General features: G+C 35.1%; 1 protein-coding gene across 2 annotated transcripts in view; it reads left to right on the top strand.

Annotated features, from left to right (window-relative positions):
- Positions 1-13,857, top strand: part of KHDRBS2 (KH RNA binding domain containing, signal transduction associated 2) — a 657,141-nt gene that overhangs the window by 623,122 nt on the left and 20,162 nt on the right. For both annotated transcript variants that reach the window (XM_060109735.1, XM_060109736.1), the window contains one exon: positions 9,416-9,474. In XM_060109735.1, coding sequence (XP_059965718.1) covers positions 9,416-9,474 — 59 coding nt within the window. The remainder of the gene's footprint in view (positions 1-9,415; positions 9,475-13,857) is intronic.

Below are 13,857 nucleotides of genomic sequence, written 5' to 3' on the forward strand. Positions count from 1 at the left end.
CCGTCATCTTGAAGCTTCTCCTGTCTCCTTCTTAAATCATTCCTTGTCTTCAATGCCTTGTAAGGTAAGATCCAAACTCCTGACCATGACTAATAAAGGTCCTTCAAGATGTGACCCCTGCATCTTTCTCATATCTGTTGTTGAGCCCTGTCTCGCTCACACTCGCCCCCTCCTGCTCAGAAGTAGTAGCTGCTCAGGCCTTGCTTTTTCTTGCCTCTGAGACTTGATTGATCCTGATGCCATACCTGTCAGTCTTCTTCATTCCATTTCACTTGAGTAGTTAACTTCTCTTTCTTTTCAAGGTTTGATGAATGAAAAAAATTAATGAGTCACTCCTTATCTCTTGTTTAATTGCTTTTCTGCTTGACTGTAATTTCCATGAGGGCTGCTTCAGTGCCACCTGTTTTATTTTTAGTGTTTTACAAAATAGACTGAATATCTACATGTAGCTGCTGTGTTTTTTAATGGTTAGCGTCCTGTTACATGTGTAGCCAGGAATAATGAAAATGAAAGAATATATTGAGAAGTGAGACAGGAGAGACAATGCAACTAGTTTCTGTGGGAAGGTAAGGTTTGTCTTAGAAAATATGGACAAATGAAATCATTTTTAAGAACCTTTTTGCAAATAGGTCATATTCTCTAATGTAAGCATAAAGTTGATCCTATTTTGGCAAGCTTCACCTTCAGTGCTGGAAATAATAGGAGATGTCCCCCCCTCCCCCAGGGAAGATCTGGGAACAGCTATGAGAATTAGTAGGTAACATGACATTAAAGAAAACTGTGGAGTCTTGAGCTGTTTGGTGAAGGGTCTCTCATGCCTCCTTCCCACCAATGTTTGGTTAATGTCCTGAATAACACTGAGGGAGGTTGTCATTGGTGGTGAGAACTGATTCATGAACTTGTGTGTTGCCCTCATTAATCTACACACTAGATTCCCAGCTTTGTAAATGGAACTTTCTTGAAGATTTATGAAATTTAACAGAAGGATTTGATCATCATATAAATGGATTTAAAAAATGAACTATCAATTTTCAATTTGAGGGGCGGGGCTGGGCTATAAATTTACCTTTACTTAACAAATATCTCTGGAAATACAGTGTAAATGCACAGTATAACAAAGTTGCAGAGTAAATGCTTAAGAGAACAACCATTAAGTGAACCCACTTAAGTGCTAAGAATAGTTGGGTAGTTATATTTCCATCATATTAATACAGTAATTAAATCCCTTTATCTTTTCATCTGAAATATTATTTTGAAGTTTTTACTCCTCCTCAATTCAGAAAATAATCAATAAAGCTTTAATTGAAACACACACTCATCTATTTGTCCTACTTTCATACCCCAAAATCTACAGCTTAGTCAAGAATCAGAAAAAGATTGAAATGAAGGACACAATGCATAAGCAAAATAAACCTGAAACTATGAATGTGAGAGTTTTAATCTTACCAGGCGACAACAATATCTGGTGTATTTGTAAAGTGTTTAATCATCCCTGATAATTTTTATATCTTATCAAAGTAGACAGTTAAAAAAATTAAGCAAAGTGTTGCTGTTTAACAACTTGCCTCCTCTGTTTCCTCCCCACTTTACAGGTCTAACTGGTTTGATTATATGAGCACATCCTATGGAACAGAGATTCATTTATATTACTGTCAATATCTCTTTTTGCAATAATTGAACATCTAAAAGATTTCATTTACAAGCTTGGTTAGTCTGACTGACCTGTGAACAGGTCTGTCCCAGCATCAGTGTTCTGACCACAGGAACATGAGCACCAAGTGCTGGATGAGAAGCATGATGGAAATTGCAGTGTCAACATGGCACAGGCGGACTCACTTGCTTCAAAAATAGCTTGATTGCGGTGAAGGTATTATATGGTTTCCTAGAAACCAAATTTCATCCTAATTTTTTCTATTGTGTTAATTTCCATTTAATTAGTTGTCTTAGAAAACTGCTAACATAGCCTATTTAAGGTAAAATGTTCTTCTTCCAAAAAAGAACTGAAATTGTCCATCTCTGATTTTTTCAAATTTTACAATCAACCATTAATTAATTAATATGGTATTTTTTTCTGCCAAAACTTTTATTTATTTTTTCCAAATGTTTATTAGTGTCTAAGTCTTGATGTCAAAAAGCCAAAATGTTGTGTAGAATTTTTTTACAAATAACTAGACATGGATTAATGAGTTAATGCAGCTAACATGTCCTATCCTGATTTTATATATATACACCAGTTCCTAGGAAAATTATATCTAACTACTAGAGTTATTTTATTCCAAACCACCAATAATTGTCATAATTTTAATTAACACCTCCCTAATTGTAACAGTGTGTTGACAAACCTTGATTGCTATAGTTTCTAAAATATAAGATGGAATAATAATGTCCATTCAAATTAAATAACCTTGTTGTGTTTGAATTCATTTGTTCACTTTTAACTTTTACATAACATAATTAATTAACACGATAAATTAAAACAAAAGTAATGCAATATGGCTTTCTGAAATAATGAAATGAATGTCATAGAGCTAATATCTTAGTTTACTTTTTCTAGCCAAGCCATATATGCTTTTAAAATTGAAAAATAATATAACAATATAAAAATTACACATGCATAGGTCAGTTACAATATTTTTAAACTTTTAAACTGAATTTCATTCATACCAGAAAATGAGTGATTATTTTTCTTTTTTTATTGAATTATATTTGACTTACAATATTATATTAATTTCAGTTTATATATAGCATAGTAATTCAATATTTCAATAGATTATACTCCATTTAAGTTGTTATAAAATATTGACTTTATTCTATCTCTGAACACTACATTCTTGTAACTTATTTTACACTTATTTTACATCTGTTTGTACCTCTTAATCATCTTCACTGATTTTGCCTATACCCCTATGCTTCTCCTCTCTGGTAACCACTAGTTTGTTCTCTGTATCTGTGAGTATGTTCATGTTTTGTTGTATTTGTTTGTTTTTTTTTAAAAAAATTTGAGTCCACATTTAAGTGAAAACATAGTATTTGTCTTTGTCTGACTTATTTCACTAAGCATAATACCCTCCAGGTCGATTCATGTTGTTGCAAATGGCAAAATTTCATTCTTTTCTATGACTGAGTAGTATTTCACTGCATATATATACCACATCTTCTTTATCTATTCATCTGTTAATGGACATTTAGGTTGCTTCCATATCTTGGTTATTGTACCTGTGGTTTGTTTTTCTTCTTTACTGTTCCCATTGTTGTTGATGTAAGTAGACATCACTTCTGAAGCATACAAAAAATTTTATAATGATATTTTAGCAAAATGTTCTATTATTTTGAATTATTTTATTTAATCATTTATTCATTGAACAAATATTTACTGAATAAATCTTCAAAGGATTGCTTTAATTGCCAACTCAATTATTTGGGATATGGGCTAAGTTTCCATTATAAGGAGATCGACAATTCAGTGGCCCAAACAAGAGAAACATTTATTTCCTTCACACATAATAAAGCAAGGCAAATAGGTGGGCTTTGCTTCATGACACCATTCAGGCTTCCAGGCTAGTGGAATGCCATCTGTCTTAGTTCAGGCTGCTATAACATGATACCATAGACTGGGTGGCTTATAAACAAGAGAAATTTATTTCCTATAGTTCTGGAGGCTGGGAGTCCCAGGTCAGGGTGCCAGCATGGTTGGGTTCTGGTTCTTCTTCTGGGTTGCAGACTGCTGTCTTCTTGTATCTTCACATGGTAGAAAGAGAACAAGAGAGCTCTCTTGGGGTCCCCCTTTTAAAGAGTACTAATCCATTCATTAGGGCTCCACCCTCCATATCTAATTTAATTCCCAAATGTCTCATCTCTTAATACCATCACAATGGGGATTGAGATTTCAACAAATAAATTTTGGAAAATACTAAGATACCGTCCATTACACCATCATTAACGTCTTCCAAAATGGCTCCAATCATTGACGTTTGCAGCCAATTACATGAAAGCTGAAAAGAAGTAGAGGACAGTGAATTTAATTTTATGCAAATCATGAAGAATTTGTATACATAACTCTGCACATGGCCACACTCAAATGTAAGGAATACTAGGAAATGTAGTCTTGAGATTGTAAGTCTCTCTTATTGAAAGAAGAGCCAAATGGATTTTGGAACAGCTTGAATTCTTCTGTGGCCCAGCCCTCTCATCATCCAAATATGAGTGAATACCCGTCTTCTCATTCAAACAAACAAACATAAAAAAAAAAAAAAAAAAAAAAAACTACCTTCTGCTTAAAAGAGAAAATCCAAGTTCAATTCCAATTACTGCAACCAGATCAAAATCTAGAGTCTGGGAAGATTAGGTCTTCATATGGTTCTTTGAAGCCTCACAACCTATAACATGATAGAATATCTTTCTTGTTTTTGACCTTCTTCCCCATACAAAATATTCAATATAATTTAGTGTAAAAGGAACAGAATAACTACAATAGAAAGGTCCTTTGGGAAACACTCCACAGGCAATAACAATTACAAAATCCTGCTAAGCAGAGGTTAAGAGGCATCTAAGCAACAGCATTGAAATAAATTTTTTGGTGAGTGCATCTGGCAACCTTGGTTCTCTTTTCTGGGATTTAAGCCAGATTTAGCAGAAGGTCCTTCCTTATCCTTATGGATAAATGGTCTTATCTCTGGGCATATCTGAAATGATTAAAATAGAGCATGCCCTCAATTGGGACTTCACAATTTTTGCAACATGTTTCCATACATGTTTGGGGACCCGAGGGTTGCCCCTGGGATTGTATATGGTAGCAAAGTCTAATGGGAAGATGTAAGGGCATCTTTGAACAACACTCATTGTCTCTTGCTATGGGAATACAGAAACAGTTGACTTCTCTAATCCTGTTAAACCCTAAATTTCTGAACCTTCTCTCATTTTTAAATTATAGAACTAACACATAAATTAGGCAGAGATAACTTCCCTTAGCAAAGCTCTATTCAATTTTATTTCTTCTGGAAAAATGGCCCATTCTTATTTGAGCTCATAACTTCTTTAAACCTTTTTTAAAAAGCAGCAAGGGTGAATTGGTACTGCCACTATGGAGAACGGTATGGAGGTTCCTTAAAAAACTACAAATAGAACTACCATATGACCCAGCAATCCCACTACTGGGCATATGCCCTGAGAAAACCATAATTCAAAAAGAGTCATGTACCACAATGTTCATAGCAGCCCTATTTACAATAGCCCAGAGATGGAAACAACCTAAGTGTCCATCATCGGATGAATGGATAAAGAAGATGTGGCACATATATACAATGGAATATTACTCAGCCATAAAAAGAAACGAAATTGAGCTATTTGTAATGAGGTGGATAGACCTAGAGTCTGTCATACAGAGTGAAGTAAGTCAGAAAGAGAAAGACAAATACTGTATGCTGACACATATATATGGAATTTAAGGGAAAAAAATGTCATGAAGAACCTAGGGGTAAGACAGGAATAAAGACACAGACCTACTAGAGAATGGACTTGAGGATATGGGGAGGGGGAAGGGTAAGCTGTGACAAAGTGAGAGAGTGGCTTGGACATATATACAGTACCAAACGTAAGGTAGATAGCAAGTGGGAAGCAGCCGCATAGCACAGGGAGATCAGCTCGGTGCTTTGTGACCACCTGGAGGGGTGGGATAGGGAGGGTGGGAGGGAGACGCAAAAGGGAGGGGATATGGGAACATATGTATATGTATAACTGATTAAATTTGTTATAAAGCAGAAAAAAAACAGAAATAGAGTCACAGATGTAGAAAACAAACTTATGTTTACCAGGGGGTAAGGAGATGGGAGGGATAAATTGGGAGATTGGGATTGACATATACACACTACTATCTATAAAATAGATAACTAAGAAGGACCTATTGTATAGCACAGGGAGCTCTGCTCAGTACTCTGTAAAACAAAAACAAACAAACAAAAAAAGATTTTCAAACATGAAAAAAAAAAGCAGCAAGGAATGTTAACAGTTGAGCTTTGTCCAGCTTTTACCCATAGAGCCAAAATATATCTAGGCTTATAGCCTGCCATTCAGTGATGGCATGACAAGGGTCATCAGCTTTCCATCCTACAGTATTTTTTTCCTTACATTTTTCACCCTCCCAGTAAACTAATAGCCCATATTTTGAGATTTTTAATGGCAGTTCTACACTCCTACATACTTATTTTTATTTTTGACTAAATTGTTGTAACAGAGATTCAAAAATCAGTGGCTCAAAAAAGAGAAAAAATTATTTGTTCCCTAAAAACATTCCCTGAGGTAGGCAGTGATTTAGAGTAAGCCTGCTCCAATGTGATCATTTAGACACAAGTTCCTCCCATGCTGCAGTTCAGGACTTTCTAGCATTATCTGTATTTGCATGGTAGATACTAGATCAACACTTTGAGTGCATTTTACCATCTGAGGATGTGACTGTGAACAAGTCCAAGATGAGAAGCTTGTTCTTCATTTGGAAGTGAACTCAAGGTTGATACCCTCACTTCTGTGCACATCTCGTGTTTCCTGCCACAGCCACAAGGGCACAGCTAGCTGCAAGCTTGGCTGAGGAGTATATTTCACTCACTGTGTGGCCATTTGTCCACATAAAATATTTTCTTCTGGGAGAAATGAGAAGTAATATTTGGATAAGCAAAGGTATGGACTCTGGAAGAGTCCATTAAGATTGTTGTCCATTATTTTGCATTATCCATTATTTTACAAATGTCTTGTATGTTTCATTTTCCCCTTTTATAGTTTTGAAATTTTAAATTCCCTCTTGGTGTGTATGTATCATTTATGGTAGACAATAACTCAGCTTCTCTGTCATGGTCTCTCTCACTACTCTTCTTTTTCCCTCTCAGCTTCATCAATTGAAATCAAAATTGAAATCCATTTAGAAACATAGTAATGCTACTAGATAGTGTTTGTTGCTACTGGTCTTCATACTTTGGGAAAGTATGCTTCATACTTTGTTGCTACTGGTCTGCATACACTTTGGGAAACATAATCAGGCGTACTCATGAGAAATTTACTGATTGTGAGGAAGGCAGGGAACAGCTGCTCTCAGTGCCCTCATTTTCTCTTCATCCTGATACATGGGAATGCTGCTTGTTAATCACTTTCTCATGACTGCCAATTCTTGATCATCCTGGAAATCAGTGAAAAAACTTTCAGGACTTTGCTATACATATGTGAGGGTTCTCAACTGGGTTCCATCATTTCTATTAAGATAAACATCCAGCCAACAGCCAATGACTTTAGACTTCTACAATCTCAAGTCTTAGAAAGATGGGGAGAAAAACTTACTACCATATTTTTCTTAGAGAATTTGTATATAATTATCCTGGGCAATAACGCCTAGGTTATCTATTTTTATCCCAGCTACATTACACTGAAATTGAATTAGTGCATTATCAATTGCCTCCCAGAAAGATAAAAATGGCCAAACTTCTGTCCATCTCTCTTTTCATCTCTAATATACAAACTTTTATTTTATTTTTTGCTTCTCTTACTTACTGTCAATGAAATCTCAACTATTTAATATAATGAGACCTATGGGATTGCCTTGAAGGATAATAACAACCAAATAATTTTAGGCCTTTCTTTCTTCCTTCCAACCTAACGCTTTGGCATCTATCACCCATCCTCAGCCCTTATTCAATTTGGTATTTGATATTTAGCCATTTTCTTGACACACTTTTATATACTTAGAGGAATTAGTATATATTGATATAATTTATAAAGTTATATATACAAATTATATATGTAAATATATATGTATAAATATATAAGCTTATAAATTAAGGTTCAGGCAGAGAACTTTATTTTTCTATGTTAATTAGGTTAACTTTGGTAATCATCTCACACCATATATATGTATATATAATCAAAACATCATGATGTAAAACTTACATTTAGAAAAAATTTTAGTTGTCAATTATACCTCATTAAACCTAGAAAAAAATAAAAGTAAAAGAAGAATGGCTGTGAAATTTAACTAAACATCTTTTCATCTTATTTTCAGATAGTCTAGTGAACTCAATAATATGATCAGTTTCTGATTTGAACTATCCTCTTATTTTTTGCAGTTTCGTCAGGTTTTGATTCATTGTTTTAATTACTTTGTAAAAGAATTTGAACATTTTCTTTTTATTCCATTGGAGTTATCTCCTTTTTTAAAAAAACATCTTTATTGGAGTATAATTGCTTTACAATGTTGTATTAATTTCTGTTGTACAACAAAGTGAATCAGCTAAATGTATACATATATCCCCATATACCCTCCCTCTTACATCTCCCTCCCACCCTCCTTATCCCACTCCTCTAGGTGGTCACAAAGCACCAAGCTGATCTCTTCATGTAATGCAGCTGCTTCCCACTAGCTATCTATTTTACATTTGGTCGTGTATATATGTCAGTGCTACTCTCTCACTTCATGCCAGCTTACCCTTTCCCCTCCCCATGTCCTCAAGTCCATTCTCTATGTCTGAGTCTTTATTACTGTCCTGCCCCTAGGTTCATCAAAACCATTTTTTTTTTTAGATTCCATATATATGTATAAGTATACGGTATTTGTTTTTCTCTTTCTCACTTACTTCACTCTGTATACACACTCTAGGCCCATCCACCTCACTACAAATAACTCAATTTCATTTCTTTTTATGGCTGAGTAATATTCCATTGTATAGATGAGGTAGAGAACTTTAAATGAATGAGCTTATTTGAGTGAAAAATACAGTGTATCACAAATATTTGTAGATCCCTAAATAAAATTAAAATATGCAATAATTATCCAAATACTAAGCTAAATTAAAATAATTTCCACTCTTTGTATAGTGTTTTTAAAAATTATGACTTGGTAACATTAGGCTAAGCATCTAGCAAGATATTAAGTGAGAAGAAATAGCTTATGTATTTGAGAAGCCTAGGGACATACTGTGGAAGAATTGGAAGGGAGTATAAACATAATTTCAGTGTTTGGAAGTGAAGATGAAATTGATGTATATTTCTTAAGGTAATTGCATTAAAACCCACACACAATTGACCAGGTTGTCATCTTATGTAGCACCTTTTTTAACTCTTCTCTTGAAGTATCATACTTGTGCTTTAGAGGAAATTTGATTTATATAATTGGAGGATAGAGATAAAGTACTGAGGTGGGGTGAGAAAATCATAGCACTCTTTGTCAATAACTTGTATTTTTCTTACTGAATATTCTTCTTTGAATTCTATTATTTGATGAATATTATTCTATTATTATTTATGTTCAAATATGTGATTTATGCCTAGAGATTCTTGGGATATTACCTTAGCACACATTTTGCATTCAAATTCCATATGAGTTTTTGGGTTGACTCCTCCTGAATACAGTAACATTCATTGCTGTCTAAATCTATTGCAGTGTGCCTGAGTACTATGACTATGGTCATGGAGTAAGTGAGGATGCCTATGACAGCTACGGTAAGACCTTTACTTTACTAAAACTGTGAAATCAAAACATCCATCAGTCACTAACAACTCAGAAATTACTTCTATCTTTCTCCCCCCCTCCCCCAGTTTTTACAGAAGTCCAGACTACTTTGATTTATGTAATTCCAGGGTGAGATTTGATGTAGAGAGCCAGTGCCAGAAAATTGGACAGATCCATTTTGATCAAAATTTCAAAAGCAATTAATCCTAATCATAGAAAACTTTCAACAGCAACAGTGAACATGAAAAAACATGTTTCTTTCATGTTCTACTGTGTCCATTGTCTGACTCATTGATATGACAGCAATGCTGTCTTTCTGCTATCACAATGATCATTAAACATTTAAAAACTTTGAAGGGCAGAAATTGTAACTTTTAAGTTATTTTTATAGCATGTGTCATTCCTGAAAGTGCCAAAAAATGATTGACTCATAAGAATTAATAGTCAATAAAAATATCAGTCTATAAAATTAATTTCAAAATTTCATTGTTTAATTTAAAAACCACTTAAAGTTAACAATTCAGTAAGATTTGTTGAGTGCCTATGATATATCAATATAGTACATCACTTTAGAAGTGTAGTTTCTGGTTCCTGAAAATATATGTGCAACATCACCAGTTGACTGCCTTGAAAAATAACATTCATTTAAATGTTCCCAGTCCTGGATTTTTATTAAAATAATACCAAGGCCACTCTGTTCCTCTTTATGAGGAGCAGTAAAGGAGATGATGAACATTGCCTGTGTTCAGGGCTCCACATGATGGTGTAGTGCTCCATCAGGACAGGGAAGGGAAGGTCCAGACATCAGAGAAAAAGAAGTGCATCCTCCTTGGAACCAGAGGTACCAAATCAACTCAATTCTCTGGTGACTCTCATGAGGCTAACTCAGAAGTAGGAGCATAAAAATAAGCCACCATCACAATCACTGCTATCCATAAGCTGAGTACCTATATATATTTTCTTATTTTTTCTTTATAATATATTGAAATTTGAAGTATTTTATCTCCATTTTATAGTAAAAATGCACACTTGTCTTTTGTGCACAATGGTATTGTCAGTCTCCAGGAATATGATGGTGTACATGATAGATATTGTCCCTCCCTAGTTCCTGCTGTCTACTGTTGAGAAACGTATTCCTACATATAAAAATTGTGCCAGACTATAAACCATGTGATTCAGTAGAAGGTCAGAGAACATTACTCATGTAACAGATATGTATTTAATGGCTAACACATGTAAGTCATTGTTCTGAATCCTGGAGATACTGCAGTGAACTATCATTTAAAGCTTACATTCTAATAAGAAGATATATTATTATTTATAAATCACTTTTTAAAATGGAATTTTTATTTGCAAAATACAGTCATTGTTTTTTACACATGGCAAATAAATTTGAGGAAAAATCCCCTATGAGCTTTACTTTACAGAATTACATGCACTGAAATCAATGGCAGGGATGAATTTGATGATATCTGACTGCATAGTTAGTAATAGGCTAAGAGATTTCTTTTTTAATTTTTTTAACTAAACCTCAGAGTTTATTTAGATTTTACTGCTTTTTCCATCAATATTTTCTTTCTGTCCCACGGCTCAATCCAGAGTACCACATTGCATTTAGTTGTCATATGTCTTTATTCTTTCTTTTTTCTTTTAAATTTATTGGAGTATAGTTGCTTTACAATGTTGTATTAGTTTCAGGTGTACAGCAAAGTGAATCAGTTATACATATACATATATCCACTCTTTTTTTTTTTAGATTCTTTTCCCATGTAGGCCATCTATTTCTCAATTATTTATATTTAACATGTTAATGCCATGTAATTAAAGCAATAGGGGAAAATGTGTGAATACAAACTATTACTTCTCAGATTTTCTAATGGAGATACAGGAGTCATCGTAAGGAGAGCTGGGCTAACCTCTGTTACCTGTTGTGGGCTTTCCTGGGTGTTTAGCTCTTCTGCTGCTGCCAAGTCTAGAGACAAACAACCTCTATCACTTTATAAGCTACACTTTCTCATAAGCACTAGCTTTCATTCTGGGTTAAATTAAAATTTACCAACAAACAATTCTTTGCACACAAAAAGCAGTTGATAAATCTTTTCAATAAAGTAATGAAGAAAATGTGGATAGTGGTTTGACTGTCTGGACAGAGTAAGAATTATATTAGGCAGGAAATTTTAGGTAATAACTTTTATTACCTAAAATTTCAGCCAAATTGGCCATATTCTTAATGTTGAAAGATTAGACACATTTATGCCTACAAGTAGACTTCGCTTTAGGGTCTTGACTTTTTCTTTGGCCACCAGGATCTGTGGCCATTTTCTGGCATCATTGAGCAGGCATTAATTCAAGAATACATTTCACATTCAAGATGGTTTCACTCTTTGCTTGTAAATGTTGATATATCAGCCCTCTATGCATTCTGATTTGGAAAGCACTTCTTGATTTTCACATCAGAAGGGTAATTATTCAGGACAGAATTTATTTACTTAGTTTGTTGAGGTCAGGAGGTGACATTCCTGGGACAGAGGCAAATAAATCTAACCAACACGTTGCAACATTTTTTCATGGTGCAGCCCATAGGAAACAGTGGAGTTCAGCAAGGAGGCTGCTCACAAGTCAGGGCCCCTTCCACCAGCAGCCCAGGGCCCCTTCCATTACCCCATAATCCTCTCTGCTCACTGTGACTCATCTCTGCTACACTGGACCACAGAATGCCATCAGGAACTCTGAACAAAAGTGGCTGTTTTAAATGACGCACATGTGAAAGTAATTATATATTTTTAGAAAAAAAAATTTTGCCACAGGTGTTAAGAAATCTAAGTAGATACATAGGTATGATTAATCTAAAAGTAAGTTATTTTTTCTTACTCTAAAAATAATACACATACGCTATAGAAAATTTAGGTTAAAAAAAGGAAATTTAAATTACACTCCTATATTTACTCATACTTTACTGTTTGTTATATATTTTACCAATTTTTATTTTTTATTTATTTATTTATTTTATTTATTTATTTTTTTTTTGCGGTATGCGGGCCTCTCACTGTTGTGGCCTCTCCCGTTGCGGAGCACAGGCTCCGGACGCGCAGGCTCAGCGGCCATGGCTCACGGGCCCAGCCGCTCCACGGCATATGGGATCCTCCCAGACCGGGGCACGAACCCGTATCCCCTGCATCGGCAGGCGGACTCTCAACCACTTGCGCCACCAGGGAGGCCCTATTTTACCAATTTTTAAATCCATCATGATACATATCTTATTTAAAAAGAAACACAATATAGACTGCTTTATAAAAATTCCTATAAGATTTTTATACCATAAAATAAACGTTTTTTTCAGTTCTTAATCATTAAGATAATACCTTGACAAAATGCAGAATTTAATATATTTTCATATGTGCCATTATAATTAACCATAAATATGTAAATTTGAAAAGGGACACTCCTTTTATATGACCAGAAAATAAAGAAGCTGCTTGCATGTCAATCCATATAGTCATGATATTTAAATTTGGGGAGTGTCCATGTTCCCATATTCTATACAGAAAATAGAAAAAATGCCTAAGTCAAATGACGAGAAATAGTAAGAGCTCAGCATCATAAAGCCTAATAAATTAATATGCATTATATGCCCTCAGATTTTGGTATTAGGTGATTATGTAAAGGGTACTTTAAGTTCAGGATTCTTTTTTTTTTTTTTTTCGGTATGCGGGCCTCTCACTGTTGTGGCCTCTCCCGCTGCGGAGCACAGGCTCCGGACGCGCAGGCTCCGGACGCGCAGGCCCAGCGGCCATGGCTCACGGGCCCAGCCGCTCCGCGGCATATGGGATCCTCCCAGACCGGGGCACGAACCCGTATCCCCTGCATCGGCAGGCGGACTCTCAACCACTGCGCCACCAGGGAGGCCCCAAGTTCAGGATTCTTGCTCCATAAGTTGCTCAGCCTGTCACGTTCAAATGGGCAGATGATAACATTTAAATATGCACGTGGAACAGTGATTTGAGGACCCACTCATGTCAATTATAGATTGATGTTTTCACTAATTTTCCATACCTTACATGTTAACAAGTATCCATTTATAGCTTATCTTTAATGAACTGTGCACAATCTTTTAAATTAATAACATTTACTCCAAAATGTAAATCTTGTATCTCTGCTTATTCACATATATTTTGAATTACTAATTCCTCTCTGTTACATTTTGGTTGTGTCATGGATACAGATCTGTATTTTTATAAAACAAACAGCTCCAATTCTCAGTTTCCTGGCAACATGCAGATTTAGATAGTATGTGAGAAGGCTCACAATCAGCTGCCCCAGAACCTCCTCTGCTGCTCAGGCTTGAGGAAAGAGCTGTGGGAGAGGAACAGGGA

The sequence above is a fragment of the Mesoplodon densirostris genome, chromosome 10 (assembly GCF_025265405.1).
Source record: "Mesoplodon densirostris isolate mMesDen1 chromosome 10, mMesDen1 primary haplotype, whole genome shotgun sequence".
Classification (NCBI taxonomy): domain Eukaryota; kingdom Metazoa; phylum Chordata; class Mammalia; order Artiodactyla; family Ziphiidae; genus Mesoplodon; species Mesoplodon densirostris.